At 47.0% G+C, this 14,292-nt stretch overlaps 1 protein-coding gene across 5 annotated transcripts in view; it reads left to right on the top strand.

Moving 5' to 3' along the window:
- LOC148018168 (Saccharopine dehydrogenase) overlaps positions 1-14,292 on the top strand; it is a 105,419-nt gene that overhangs the window by 20,985 nt on the left and 70,142 nt on the right. For 3 of the 5 annotated variants that reach the window (XM_087661687.1, XM_087661689.1, XM_087661688.1), the window contains exons 2-4: positions 13,672-13,790; positions 13,908-13,990; positions 14,078-14,204. In XM_087661687.1, coding sequence (XP_087517813.1) covers positions 13,672-13,790; positions 13,908-13,990; positions 14,078-14,204 — 329 coding nt within the window. The remainder of the gene's footprint in view (positions 1-13,671; positions 13,791-13,907; positions 13,991-14,077; positions 14,205-14,292) is intronic. The other 2 variants (XM_087661690.1, XM_087661691.1) reach the window with 1 other exon arrangement.

Below are 14,292 nucleotides of genomic sequence, written 5' to 3' on the forward strand. Positions count from 1 at the left end.
TGGAAATGCAAACTTTGCCCTTATGCTCGCACTAGTGGGGCTGATAAAGTGAGAGCCCATCTTCTACATGAGGAGGGGAAAGAGGTGCGTTTTTGCACCAATGTATCAATTGAGAAAAGGCAGGAGTTACTTGACCGCATAGCCACATCTATGGGGAATTCACATGCCAGGAGGACTCCAAATATAGCAGTGGATCCAACAACATGGACTCCAAGACCAGCAGGGCATGGTGCTTCATGCAGAAGACCACCAGGATTAGTGGCTACGCAGCCTTCTCGTGGGCCATCAATGGCAACAGGTCGTGGTGCTAAATAGAGTTCATTGCACACTTCATGGGAACCAAAGAAAAAAGAGGAAACAGATGCAGCAGTGGCACGCTTTTTTTACCATGACCATATTGCATTCAAATCAGCCAGGTCACCTTATTTTTTAAATATGGTGACAAAGATTGCAGAGTATGGACCCACATATAAGCCCCCTTCATCAGAAACTATCAGGACTACATTGCTTCAAAAGGAGAAAGTAGCCATAGAGATTGCAACAGCAAATATTCGCAATCAATGGGTAAGAAATGGAGTGACATTGATAGCAGATGGATGGAGTGACACACGCCATAGGTCCATACATGGTATTGTTGGATATTCTCATGGAGATTTATACTTCATTGGTAGTCATGATGCTTCAGAGACTGGAAAGAGTGCAGATGTATTGGCATCCGAGTGGTGCGAGGCAGTGCAGGCTGTTGGGGCAGAAAATGTAGTGCAGTTTGTGGCAGATGGTGAACCTACAAACAGGGCAGCAGGAAACATTTTAATGGCAATGTATCCACATATCACCTTTAGTCTATGCATGGCGCATTGCTTGAATAACTTGTTGAAGGATATTGGGGACTTGCCATGGATTGCATCTCTTGTTGCGAAAGGCAACAAGATTATCACATTTATATGTAATCATCAGAACTTGCATGCTGAGTTTCGCAAGAGAAGTGACAAAGAACTTCTTAAATACTCGGATACACGATTTGCATATAACTTTCTTATGCTTGGTCGATTGCACTATTTCAAAGGTGCAATTAGGGAGCTATTTGCTAGTGATGAGTATGAAAATTGGACTGGGGCTGCCACTGCTACTGCTGTGTTATGTAATGCATATGTTTTTGATAGAGATTTTTGGGATGAGGTTAATCGCACCAACCAAATGGTTGATCCTATTATGCACATGTTGAGGCTTGCAGATGGCATGGATCCATGCATTGGGAAGATCTATGAAGGTATGGATCGCATGATTGAGAGGTTGGAGAGTTTGGAACCAAATGCAGATAGGTATGAGCAAATCAAGGAGTTATGCATTAGCAGATGGAATGAGTATGACTCTCCTATGCATGCTGCAGCATATGTGCTTGATCCTGAGTTTCAAGGAAAGATGCAAGAAAGAGACCTTGAGGTGGTCAAGGCTTGGAACACATTGCTTGCAAGGCTTTATCTTAGCCGTGAAATGCAACGCAAAATTAAAAATCAGCTCTCTGTGTATCGACAAACATTAGGGATGTTTGGTACAGAGGATGCACTAGAGGACAGGACAAATATTGGGGCTGCTTTATGGTGGGAGGACTATGGTGCAGAAGCTCCAGAGTTGCAGAGTTTGGCTATTCGTATTCTTAGCCAAACAATTAGCTCTTCTTGTTTAGAGCAACTATGGAGCTCCTTCAATCACATTCACTCAAAGAAGAGAAATCGTTTTGGTACAATGAAGACGAATGACTTAGTTTATGTGAGCTCCAATCTTCGCTTGCTAGCTCGTACATCAGTTGCAAAGGCTGATTCTTTTATATGTTGGGAAAAAGATGACGATGATGATGATGGTGATGATGATGGGCAGGATGTTGTTCAGCAGGATGAGCATTTAGGCACAGTGGAGCCATCTTCCATGAATCAGAGCACTTAGTAGCTAGCCTTTTGGAACTTTAGAGTATTGACTTGGAAATTGGAGCTCTTGTAACTTGGATCTTTACTATTTAGGCTTTAAAGTTTACTGTTTAGTGCATATTTTGTGTTTTTGCAATGCACACTTGTTGCTAGTTGGACTTATGCAACATTGTTGATTACAGTGTTGAATTATGAATGCGACAATCCATTGCTGGTTACAATGTTTTGAATCTTTATTATTGTTGAAAGTTGAAACTTGATTATTATGTCTCTAGACTCTAGAGTCTAATTTCATGAATTATAATTCATGGTTGATAATAGATATGATCTGTCTCTCTAGATTCTAAGACTAGTGTTGACTCTCTCTCTCTAGAGGATATATATATATATATATATATATATATATACCGTTCCCTCCGTTCCCGTTCCCTCGCTTTGGGCGTTCCCCCCGTTCCAGGGGGTCCCGTTCCCGTTCCCGTTCCCTGTTCCTGGTAACTATGACAATAACCTATAGTAGACCGCCTGTGGTCCACATCACCGGTCCAATCCGAGTCGCTCCAACCTGCAAGTACAAGATCTGACCCATCTGTCCCTGCGGGGTAATGAATCCCTAAATCAGACGTCCCCCTCAAATACCGAAGTATCCTCTGAGCAACCTGCCAATGCACTGTCTTAGGGTCACTCATGAACCCTGCCAAGAGCCCAACAGCAAAACATAGATCAACCCTGGTGTTAAGAAGCCAAATCAAAGACCCAATCAACTGTCGATAGCGGGACGTATCCGCTAAAGGAGAAGCTGAATGGGAAGTGGCCTTCCAATTCGGATCCATAGGAGTAGATAGGGCCCGACAATCCTCCATCTTAAAAGACACCAAGAGCTCCTGTACATATCTCTATTGAGAGATAAAGATCCCCCTTTGAGACTGATAAATCTCATGGCCCAAAAAGAAATGGAGTAGACCCAAGTCCGTCATCTCGAACGTCTGATGTAAAACTGACTTCGTCTCTTGGACCTGCTGTGCATCATCACCTGTGACAATCAAATCATCAACATATAAGACAAACAGCACATAACCATCCTCGGAAGTGTGAACATACAGCTGCGGATCGGCCTTGGACTGCCGATATCCCAACTGAGACTGGAGGAACGAATCAATCTTCTCGTTCCATGCACGCGGAGCTTGCTTGAGGCCATACAAGGCCTTCTTCAACCTGTAGACTTTCCCATCTGAAGAACCAAAGCCAGGAGGCTGCTCAACATAGATCTCCTTCTTCAAATCACCATTGAGGAAGGCCGACTTCACATCCAACTGATAAACAGGCCATTGCCTATGGCCAGCCAAAGCAAGAACAGCTCTAATGGTCGCCATACGAGCTGTGGGGGCAAAAGTATCATGACAGTCAATACCTGGGCGCTGTGCAAAACCTTTAGCAACAAGGCGAGCCTTGTGCTTATCCAAAGAACCATCGCTAAGGTATTTGGTCTTGAAGACCCACTTGACTCCAATCACCTTCTTCTTCGAGGGGCGGGGCACGAGTGACCAAGTGCCATTTCTCTCAATAGCCTCCAACTCAGCTTCCATAGCTTTCTTCCATGGTGCGGACTGTAAAGCCTCCTTTACGGAGGTGGGCTCTCGATCCTGCATAACACGGGTCATCACGCTTTCTTTTGAGATAAAAAATCCACGTAAAGGAGATTGACGAGTCGGTATGAGCCTATTGGTATCACTAATTACTACTTGAAGAGGAACCTATTTTAAAGCTAAGTGCGGAGCGGATAACTGCTGAAAGCATCTAAGTAGGAAGCCCTCTGAACCCGTTCCAAAAGAGAAAAGACATTTGAAGATCTTCGCGGTGGGAGTCCAGGTGAGATTCAGCCTACTAAAGAGTAAGACCTTGGATACTAAATTGTTTCACACAAATAGATGGATAATCATCCGTTTTGCCCATAGTAGGCTTCAGTCCCCTGTCAATACTTCCATTCTCAGGTCAAACAATAGTTGGAGCAAACAAGCTCCGTAGAATGTGCCTGGTGCTTCCGTGACTGCCGTGGACCATCCTGCGGTCCCCACTCCTCAAGAACCCCCTCGATCCCTGAATCACGGAGCGTGTCATAGGCCCAGCGAGGAGGAGGCCGAACCTCCCCTCGACGTTCTCCATTAGCAGAAGACTCTGGAATATCCATCGGCGGTAACTCCTCAGAGGTGTCCGGTGGAACAGTAGACTCTGTGTCAGAAACAAAATCATAATCAAAAGGCATGGGCTCCAGTGGAACTGTAGAAGGAGCCCAACTCTCCCCTGGATCTCCAAGAACGGGATGCTCCTCACCCGTTGAAGTAGCCGGAACCTCCACAAACCGCATATCACGGCTAGTGTACACATTCCGCTTGACGGGATCATATAGTCGGTAGCCTTGGGACTGGGAGCTGTAGCCAACAAATACCTGTTTTCGGGAATCTGCTTCAAATTTATCACGGTGAGCCTTGGGAATGTGAACATAGGCATCACACCCAAAGACTCGAAAGTAAGAAACATTTGGCTTCGTCCCAAAATAAGCCTCAAATGGGGTCATCCCTTCCACGGCCGAAGTAGGGGATTGATTAAGGATGTGAACTGCAGTAGCCACAGCCTCGGCCCACAGAACCTGAGGGGTCTGTCGGTGCTCCATCATGGTGCGCGCCATCTCGATCACACTGCGGTTCTTCCGTTCAAGAATACCATTTTCTTGAGGAGTGTTGGTATTGGCAAACTCCTGGTGAATTCCTCTATCTGCACAAAACCGAGCAAACTCATTAGAAACAAATTCATCTTCCTTGTCGGATCACAAGGTCTTCAACTTCCGGCCCGATTGGTTCTCCTCAAAGAGAAGCCAATCCTTGAAGTGCGAGAAAGCTTCTGACTGTAGTGCCAAAAAGTAGGCCCATGTCATCCTGCTGTAGTCATCCACGATCAGCATGAAGTACGAGCTCCCACGCAAGGACTCATTCCTCATAGGGCCACATAGATCCGTAGATACTAGCTCCATTGGTGAAGTAGACCGCCGTGAAGCTGTGTGGGGAATGGCATCCCTATGCTGCTTCCCCCATATGTAGGAGACACATGGCTGCTGGCTCACCACTATATCCGGCAACCCTCGAACAAGCTGTCCATGTGATGCCCTCCGAAGAGAGTCATAGTTCAGGTGACCAAACCGAGCATGCCATAACTCTGACTGTAACTGAGAGGTAAGAAGAAGAGTAGAGAGGGCGGTGGAAGACTTCAGTTTGTAAATGCCATTCTCCTCATATCCGGATGAGAGAACCTTCCTCGATCCACGATCAAGGACTCGCACCGTAGTACTGTCAAACTCCACCAAAAGGCCAAGGGAGCAAACTTATGAACTGAAAGGAGATGGTACCCTAATTCTGGTACATGCAAAACCTCTGAGGTATGGGTACCACCTCGTCCATCGGGAATAAGCTGCATCTTACCCCGACCTGCAATAGAAACTGAAGAGCTGTCTCCAATGAGAATCTGCCCACGCGAGGGTCGCAACCGGGCAACACCATCTGATGAAGGAGTCATGTGCCGTGAGACACCACTATCAACAATCCACTCTCGAGCCTGGGGAGCTGTCATTGCAGTATCAGAAGCATTCGGTGAAGCGTCCTCAATGACAGCTAGATGAAGAAATGCAGCTGATGAGGGTGCAGCCACCGCTCCAGAATCCTTGGTGTCCTTCTTCTTGGTGTCCTTCGTGTCTTTGTCAGGTCAATCCTTCTTCCAATGGCCAGTCTTTCCACAAATATGGCATGTGGAATCTTTGTCCTTGTCCTTCTCCTTGTCCTTCTTAGACTTGTTATCCCCCTTCTTCTTCTTTTGGTTCTTCCCCTTCTTCTGAGAGGCTTGACTTGTCAACGCCTCCGACTTGGAAGCATTCTGTCCCTTTAACTGTTCCTCTTGGTCCAAGACCATAGGAACCAACTCTTCCCACCGAAGAGTAGACTCTCGCCCCGAAGCTATAAGGGCAGAGTAAAATGTACCGAATCGTGGCGGCAACTGGGACAATAGTGTGATTGCCATGTCTTCGGAGGAAATCGGCTTCCCCGCATTCTGAACGTGCATCTGAAGCTGCCTTAGCTTGTTAATGTGCTCCCGCAGCGAAGAAGACTTATTTACGGACGAGGTCCGCATCTGTACCTCCAAAGAAACCCGCTTCATTAGGGTCATCCGATTGTACATCTGATCAAGCTCCAGCCATATCTCCCGAGCCACCGTCAAGTGCTCGATGCGAGCGATCACGGCTGTAGTGCATGATAGAAAGAGAAAGGATCGAATCCTGGCATTCAGTTTGTCCCAATGAGACTGGGCCTTGGCCAACTCCGCACGAGCATCGGAAGAGAGTTTGGACTCATCTCTTACCGAGGGCCGGTCAATCTCCTCCTGTACCAACTCTGCCAAATCATAGGACTCAAGAATGGCCAACATCATGACACGCCAAATGCGGTAGCTGTCGCCGTCGAGCTTCTAATCTGCAGGAAGAGCCGGTAAGACAGGCACCTTCCGGTCCATAATCGCCTGGAACTCCAAGTCAATCTCTGTAGACATCTTCACCTGCAATGCGTTCACATACGCAAAAGCAGCCCCCTCTGACTGGGAAAACTCCGCCTGCTAAGGCTCTTCCGCAACCTGAACCTTCTTCACCCGCCGAAGGCGATGAAAAAGCAAAACCTGCACTTGTAGGCTGAAAACTCAAACTTCCTCCACGTCAAACAGTAGTAAACAGTAGCAAATCCACCACCTGTACTCCTTTCTTGTGCGCCCACACTCGTTTCAGCCTTGTTCCAAGGCGCAGCCCTCCTGTCTGCCCTTAAACGCAAAAAACACAAATTTGTGTCGCGATGGAAACTCCTCTTCAGGTTGATTCTGCGCTCAGTCAGCCCTCAAACACTGCTCTAATACCATGTCAGAGTGCAGCGGTGCGGAAGCGTAGGACTGAGAGAGAGAGAACGCAGAGAGAGAAGAGAGAGAAAGAGACAGTAGGCCTGCGTGGCTTCGCCTCAATTGTTCAGGCATGCATCCTTTGCATTTTCGCCTGAAATGGGGCAATTTTGCCGGACACTGCTTTTCATGTGGTAAATTAGGGCATTTTGTGGCCGAATGCCCGGAACGGCAACCGTCTTCTGAGGAGGCGCAGGTTGTGCAGCCCAAGGATGACATGGTGCTGGATGCCCCGGCACAGGAGAACCTTCAGCCACCTACTATCATGGATAAAGGCAAACAACAGGTCCGGGGTTTGGATTCTCCTAACACTGACTGGATTGAGGCACGACAAAAAAAAAGGTAAAAAGTTGGACGCAGGCCTGGCAGATCCTGGGCCTAATGCTTCTCTGGATTCCGTGTGCACGTACACGCGCAGGAAAGACATGGTCACCTCACAGCAGGATGCGTGTACTATGGCCCCGTCCGCCCCCCGTCATCCGTCTTCAAGGAAAGTCTATTCAGAGGGCCCCAAGGGCCCACCTGCTAAGCTGGCATTTGATGCAAAAGGTAATGTGATTACACCTTGGGATAGGCGTTATCCCCGCCCTACTCCCAAGGCAGTGGATTTCCCTTCTACCTCTAAAGCAGGTCGCCCGAATTCGTTTGCAGTATTGGCTGATTTTCTGGATGAGGGTGTCCTGGATGCCCTCGCGGAAAAGGTGCAATCGAGGCAACAGGCGCCTTGTTCCTGACTTCCTTTTTTGAAAATATACGAAGATTGCCACGTGGAATGTGCGAGGCATTTGCTCTCGCCATAAGCAACATACCATGTGGTCTGTCTTGCATGAGAACCAGTGGGATGTATTGTGTGCAGTGGAGCTTAAAAGTCACGGTGAGGCAGGAAAAGTTGTGGATTGCCATGGCTTCCGTCTGTTTTATGCAGGGACACCTGCTAAGGACTACTCGGGCGTGCTGATGATTGTCCATGAGAAATACCAGCCTGTTCTTGTTAAAAATGATGTGCAGGGCCGATTTCTGGTAATCGAAGTCTTATTTGAAGGAGAGATTTTATGGTTGCTGGGACTCTATGCTCCGAATGATCCCGCATCCCGACGGGATCTATGGTCGACTTTGCAGGGCTCCATGGCACTTGGCCGCAGGGGGTTTTTGATGGGAGATTTCAATATGTGTGTTGACTCTTCTCAGTCCAACTTAGGGCATTCGGTCATGGATACGCCAGAAAGCCGGGTGTGGAACTCCTTTGCTTTGCACGTACTTAAGCAAGATCTTTGGTCGTGGCTTCACCCTTCTGTTTCAGGTTTCACTTTTCATTCCGCACAATATGCAACCACTTGGTCGCGATTGGACAGAATGTATATCATGCAGGGGGATGATTTTCTTCCCGAGATGCTGGAGATGAAGGTCTTGCAGCAATATGCGTTGTCGGATCATTTCCCCCTCCAGCTTGAGATGCGGGCACAATCCATTGCACCTTTTATGCAGTTGCTGAATAAGCTTCCTTTACGCTTCAATTCCTCTTATTTGAAGCATCCAATTTTTCAGGGTTATATGCAGCAATTGATTGAGAGGTTCTTATTGGACTTCGCCTCTGAGGGCTTGGCTTCGTTCGCACGCCTGCTCTCTAATGTGCAGCGGGTTGCTCGGCAGTATGGGATTCATAATGCCTCTCTTTGTCGCCGTCGTCGACATGCAGCAGAGGACTTATTGGCCTTGGTCCGTTCCTTGCTCCTGGACTCCCTAGATGATGATTTTCTGCTGTCCCTGGAGCGGCGTTTGGCCCATCTTATTCAAGTATTTAGCTTGAAATCTTATCAGCAGGCCAAGCTGCAAAACTTGACTGACACATTGCAAGATAGTGCCCGCCAGTCTCATAAGTTCTTTCGCGCCTTGCATGCTTCTCCGGCTTGCGAAAATATGACTTGACTCCAGGATTCGGAAGGTCGCATGGTCACTGATCCGCAGACCATTATCAATATGTGCAGAAATTATTTTATGAATCTTTTTGGTTCTTCTTCCTTGCCGTCTAGCCAGGTTACGCATGCCCGCTCGGTCTTCTATCATGTGGTCCACCAGCAGGTTCCATTTGATATGCAAGCCACTTTGGAGGCGGATATTTGCGAAGAGGAGGTTATGGATGTCTTGTTGCACCTGCCTAAGGATAAAAGTCCTGGTTGGGATGGTCTCACTAATGAATTTTTTGAGCACTCGGCCACGCAGTTGGTAAAGCCATTGGTGGTCATGTTTCAGCAGGTTTGGGAAACAGGGGTCATGCCTTCTTCATGGAAAGAAGGCCTTATCAAACAGATTCCCAAGGTCCCTTCGCCGTCAAAGCTGCAACACTGGAGACCAATTTCGTTGATGGGCGCGATGTATAAAATCTTTTCCAAAGTGCTGGCAAATAGGCTTCACAAGCACCTTCCAGCTATTGTGCACCCTCTCCAGTATGGTTTCATTAAGGGCCGCAACATTTTGCATAATATCTTAAATGTGCAAATGGCTATTGACTATGCGCGGCACTTCAATCAGCAAGTGGTCTTGATTCAATTGGACCTGGAAAAGGCGTTTGATTGTGTGGACTGGTCTTTCCTTGCAGATCTTATGTCTGCCATGGGCTTTGGTATCCGGATGTCCCGATTGATCTACACCATTAGTACTGAGGCTTCTTCAAGAGTTATGCTTAATGGTGGGGTTACAGAGCCATTTGTCCTTGCACGCTCGGTCAGACAGGGTTGCCCTTTGAGCCCTCTCTTCTTTGCCCTGGCGACTCACCCGGTCCTTTCAATGTTATCCTCCATGGCGGCTTCTGCCCAGCTGGCAGGGTTATCTCTTCCTTTGGGGCAGCACTTCATTAGCCAATCTTTGGCTGATGACTCCTTTATGATTTTGCAGGCGGACAGGGACAACATTTGCAAGGCATTAGATGTTTGGACGCTCTTTGGTCAAGCCTCCGGTCTTCGCATCAATGCCTTTAAGTCAGCCATTCTTAGTTGCATGGAGCCGGATTTACAGTCGTTAGGCTGGCAGGGCTAGGTGGTTTCCCGTGGCTCCATTGTCAGGCATCTTGGATACCCATTGGGGGTGGATGTACGGCCAAAGGACCTGCTGGAGTGGATTTCACAAAAACTGGCCGCGAAGTTTATGTATTGGAAGTCGCAAGCCTGGCCGTTCCATGTCCGCCTCAAAGTGGCTCAGACAATTATGCTACCAATGCTGACGTATTTCCTGCCACTACTGCCATGGACGCCCACTACTTTGAAGGCTCTCACCCATCCCATTCGTTTCATGCTATGGAAGAAAGATTCACTGCAGGCAGGCATTTCCTGGATTTCATGGTCACATGCATGTTCCCCTAAGCGCATGGGTGGTGGAGCTATTTTGGATGCAGAAACTCATATGCTGGCTCTTCGTTGGTCTCTTTTTCGTGCCATGTGTGTGGATCATCACCCCTGGACCATCATAGCCCGTTATTTTCTTGAGGATAGCGGGCTCCGCTAGGGTAACACACGGCTTCGGGCCTCATGGTGGCATGTCCTTAATGCTGACTCTCGATTTTCCAGTCCCTCTTCCTCTTTATTACTGCACTTGGTCGGCTCTTGGAAAGTGGTGCTCCAAAAGGCCTGTTGGCATCCTGTAGGGGACCGCTTGCAGACTAATTCTTTCCAGCTGGAATTGTTGGCAGTATCCAGATTACTTTCATGGGAAGATAAACATCAGCTCAGACTAAGATTTAACCGCATGGCCCGTTTGGGTGTGACTTCGATTGCGGATGCTACCCTTGCTACTCGCAATGTCCTCGCATCGTTTCGGACTGCTAGGAGACTTTTCAGGATCCCGCGCGGATACCGTGATTTATGGGGGAAGCTTTCGTCGGAACTTCAGGGTAGGCAACCCTTTCCGGCCCTGGCTATGGATCGCCCTTGGCAGGACTGGGACCTTGCAGGCCGGTTGACTCTGGAAAAGGCCTCTACTAATCAGGTGTATCATCTTCTTATTAAAGATCACCAATGGCTGGGTGTGAAAGCTAATACTGTTTGGGGCCTGCGGAAATCACTTTCATGGTGGCAGGCAACGCTGATGGAGGGATGGCAGAATAGGGCACCTTTCAAATGCAAGGTCTTTCTGTGGCGGGTAATGATTGGTGGTCTTCCTCTTGCCTCGGCCCTTTCCAAGCGTCGAATCTCGAATGGCAATTGTTTCTTCTGCACCACTACGGCGGAATCGGCCCGACATCATTTTCTTTCTTGCCCCCTCGCCAAGAATATCTGGTTTCTCTTGTCCCAAATCTGGCGCACAGTGGTGGGGTCCTCACTGACTCCTTTCGATTGGGTTTTTGTGCGCCCAAAGTATCCCACGCTGCCACCGTTACATATGAAGATCTTATTTCCCTTTTTCAGATACTGGGGATGCTGGCACATTTGGACCACCAGAAATGCTTTTCTCTTTGATTCGGCCTTTAATGTACCGCGACATATTGCAAGGCTTAAAGGGCTCTTGCATTGGCAGCTAGATCTCATCAGGTACTCTGACTTGCTCCCTCGGGAGGATTTGCATTCCTGGCATTTGGCAATTGCCTCTGGGTCTTTGCTGTGATTGGTGTAGCCTTTTTAGTATACTAGTCCGGGGATTTCCCACACGTTGGCCTACGGCCCTCGTGTCTCTTGTACTCGTGTAATCATGTAATCTTGTACTTTTTTCATAATTAATACAATTACCTTTTACGAAAAAAAAAAACAGAGAAAGAGACAGTGGACGATGAAGATCTGCTGTATAAAGATTGCTGAATACAAAGATATGCAGATATATACACGGGCACAGTGCGTTGGACTAGGTGTCTCCACCTTGACGATGCAACCTGCTGTTCACCTCGAAGTCCGCTGCAGTCTGCACTGTCTGCTGTCTGAAATCTGCGAACAGAGACGGAATCTGCGCGTGTCACCGGTCTGTAATCTGCGAGCAGAGAAGTGTGCCAGACTGCTGAAAGTGCCAGGTATAAATAGCTGAAAAACCGGGGGAAAGAGGGCGCCAAAAATAGCCAGGCGGGTGGCTGCATTAAATGCAGCCGACTGGCTGCTGCAGGTCGGACTGCCACGTGGCAGTCCGACTGTGCAGTCCGACTGCCAGTCCGACTGCACCAGCCTGCTGCCCCTGATCAGGCTATGATCTGATCTCTAACAATAAAGTCAGTAACAGCAGCACACTAAGCACAGAACCAGTGAGTAGCAACATTGGATGTCCGATACCATGTGAGGGTGAGCAAAGTGATGGAAGCAGAAGAACACAAAAGCTGAACATTCAGAAGAATGAATAATGAAAGAGATCTCAAGAACTCAAAGAATGAATGAACAGGCAATGGAATCCACAACTCCACACATGAGATGTACCATACAAATCACATGTGGTGGCACTTGTGATAACCAGCAGTACCCTCCGTCTCCCTCTCTCCAAGTGGATGTGATCCGATACAATAAGAGTGGATGAGTGGAGTATATTCAACAATTACAGGATGAGAATCGAGATGTAAGACAAATAAGCTAACCCTAAATGAGCTGCCCAACTGCCCATATAGGTGTCCAAATAATAGTCTAATAAATGTGCCTAACACTCATGAAATGTACACTGCTAATGCTGACTGCCTGCATTGCCAACCACCCAGAAGTGTTGCCCAGTCTGAATAGCTGCTGCTCAGCTGTCTCGCCCCTTCACCCAGCTTCGGAGGACAGTTGCCTGCTTGCTGCCCCTGCTAATGGCATCATTGCTCCATTTTCGCTTCAGCATTCTGCAATTTTTGCTGCCAAGAGGACAGCCATTTAATGCCTTCATTTTCTTCACATATTGCTGCCCCTTGCCTGTGGAGCTGCCATCTCAGCCGGCAAACCTTGAGTTTTACTGCGTGGAGTGCCTGGAGGACTATAGTTTGCTCTATCCACTGCTGCCCATGATATTATTATCATCAGTGGACTGCTGTTGCTGCATTTTGGGATCTGTCACAAGTGTGACACACTTCGACATCATTCTTTACTCACCTTTGCCTTACTCCTCGAGATCAAGAGGTTGAAGGCTCTCCTTGAATGATACATTTTATCATTCAAATTTTCATACATTCATCCTTCATTTAAGCATTCTACAGATCGTGTTCACCATGTTGTTGTACATTCTGCATGTCTTTGTATATGCCCTAGCATTTCTTTGTTGTATGCAATTGTTTTGCATATAACCTATTTTCCTCTTTGAATGTGTTGAAACTGGCATATTGACATGTTTCAGATTTGCTGAAAAACAAATCTCTATTGTTGAAAAACATTTGAAAAACACCATTTCAAATGTTCTGGAGTGTACACAGTTGTTGCTGTTGCAGTTTTTCCAGTATTCTCACTGCTTGTAGAGAGCTATCTGCACATGTACAAAATATGGGCTCCTATCTGCTATTCTGCATCTATATTGTCAAGTGGGTCACATGTCAATGGGCAGACATATTGAGATTTTCAACCAGCTTAAGCTGCTGGCACTTGTATGGTTCTTTGCTCACCTTCTTCTTCTTTGAGTGGATTTGTATGTTTTCAGCAGATTCAGTTCTATGCAGCATGTTTTGTGTTTAATCAGCTAGTCAGTAGTGTTCAAACTTCAATCTCTTTCAATCACTTCTACTCATCATTATGTGTTTAGATCTTGTTCCTGGCTCTGCATGTTTTTGAGCTTAGAATTGTGCACAGACAACTTCAGCATGATATTGACAACTTTGGGGTGGCTGTGGTTGGCTGGGAAGAGAAAAGGGAGAGCAGCTTTCATCAGAGCTTAGAGGAAATGCTGAGTTCTGTCAAGTTGACATCAACAATTCAGGAGCTCTTGCAACAGCATTTGATGGTGCTTGGATCCCTATGCCTTGTACTTTTCAATTCTAAATCTTACTCTGGTCATAGAATGCTGGATTGTTTTTCCTGTCTTGTGATGCACATTTTTTGAGTAAATTGTAGTAACAGTTGTCTCTTTCAAGGCACACAGGTGTAGACCTTGTAGTTCATGCAGCGGGACCATTTCAGCAGAAAGAGCATTGCAATGTTCTGGAAGCTGCTATTGCAAGAAAGGTTAGACAAAATGTAAATAATGGTGTTTGATATAATGTAGTCATTGCTTGCATCATGACCCGCATCACTCTTAAAAAAAATTGGCAGGTTGCATATGTTGATGTGTGTGATGATCAAGACTATTCTTGCCGCACAAAGAGTTTCAATGAGAAGGCAAAACGGGCAGGAGTTCCTGCAATAACAACTGCTGGAATTTATCCTGGAGTTAGCAATGGTGCTGTGGGGCATTTTGTGACATGAGCTTGTCTTTTTCTTTCCATCTTATTTGTGATTTGGAAACTGTCATTTCAAACTTGGTTATT

This window comes from Lygodium microphyllum, chromosome 21 (genome assembly GCF_053477565.2).
Source record: "Lygodium microphyllum isolate KBCC chromosome 21, Lygodium_microphyllum_v1.1.10, whole genome shotgun sequence".
Classification (NCBI taxonomy): Eukaryota; Viridiplantae; Streptophyta; class Polypodiopsida; order Schizaeales; family Lygodiaceae; genus Lygodium; species Lygodium microphyllum.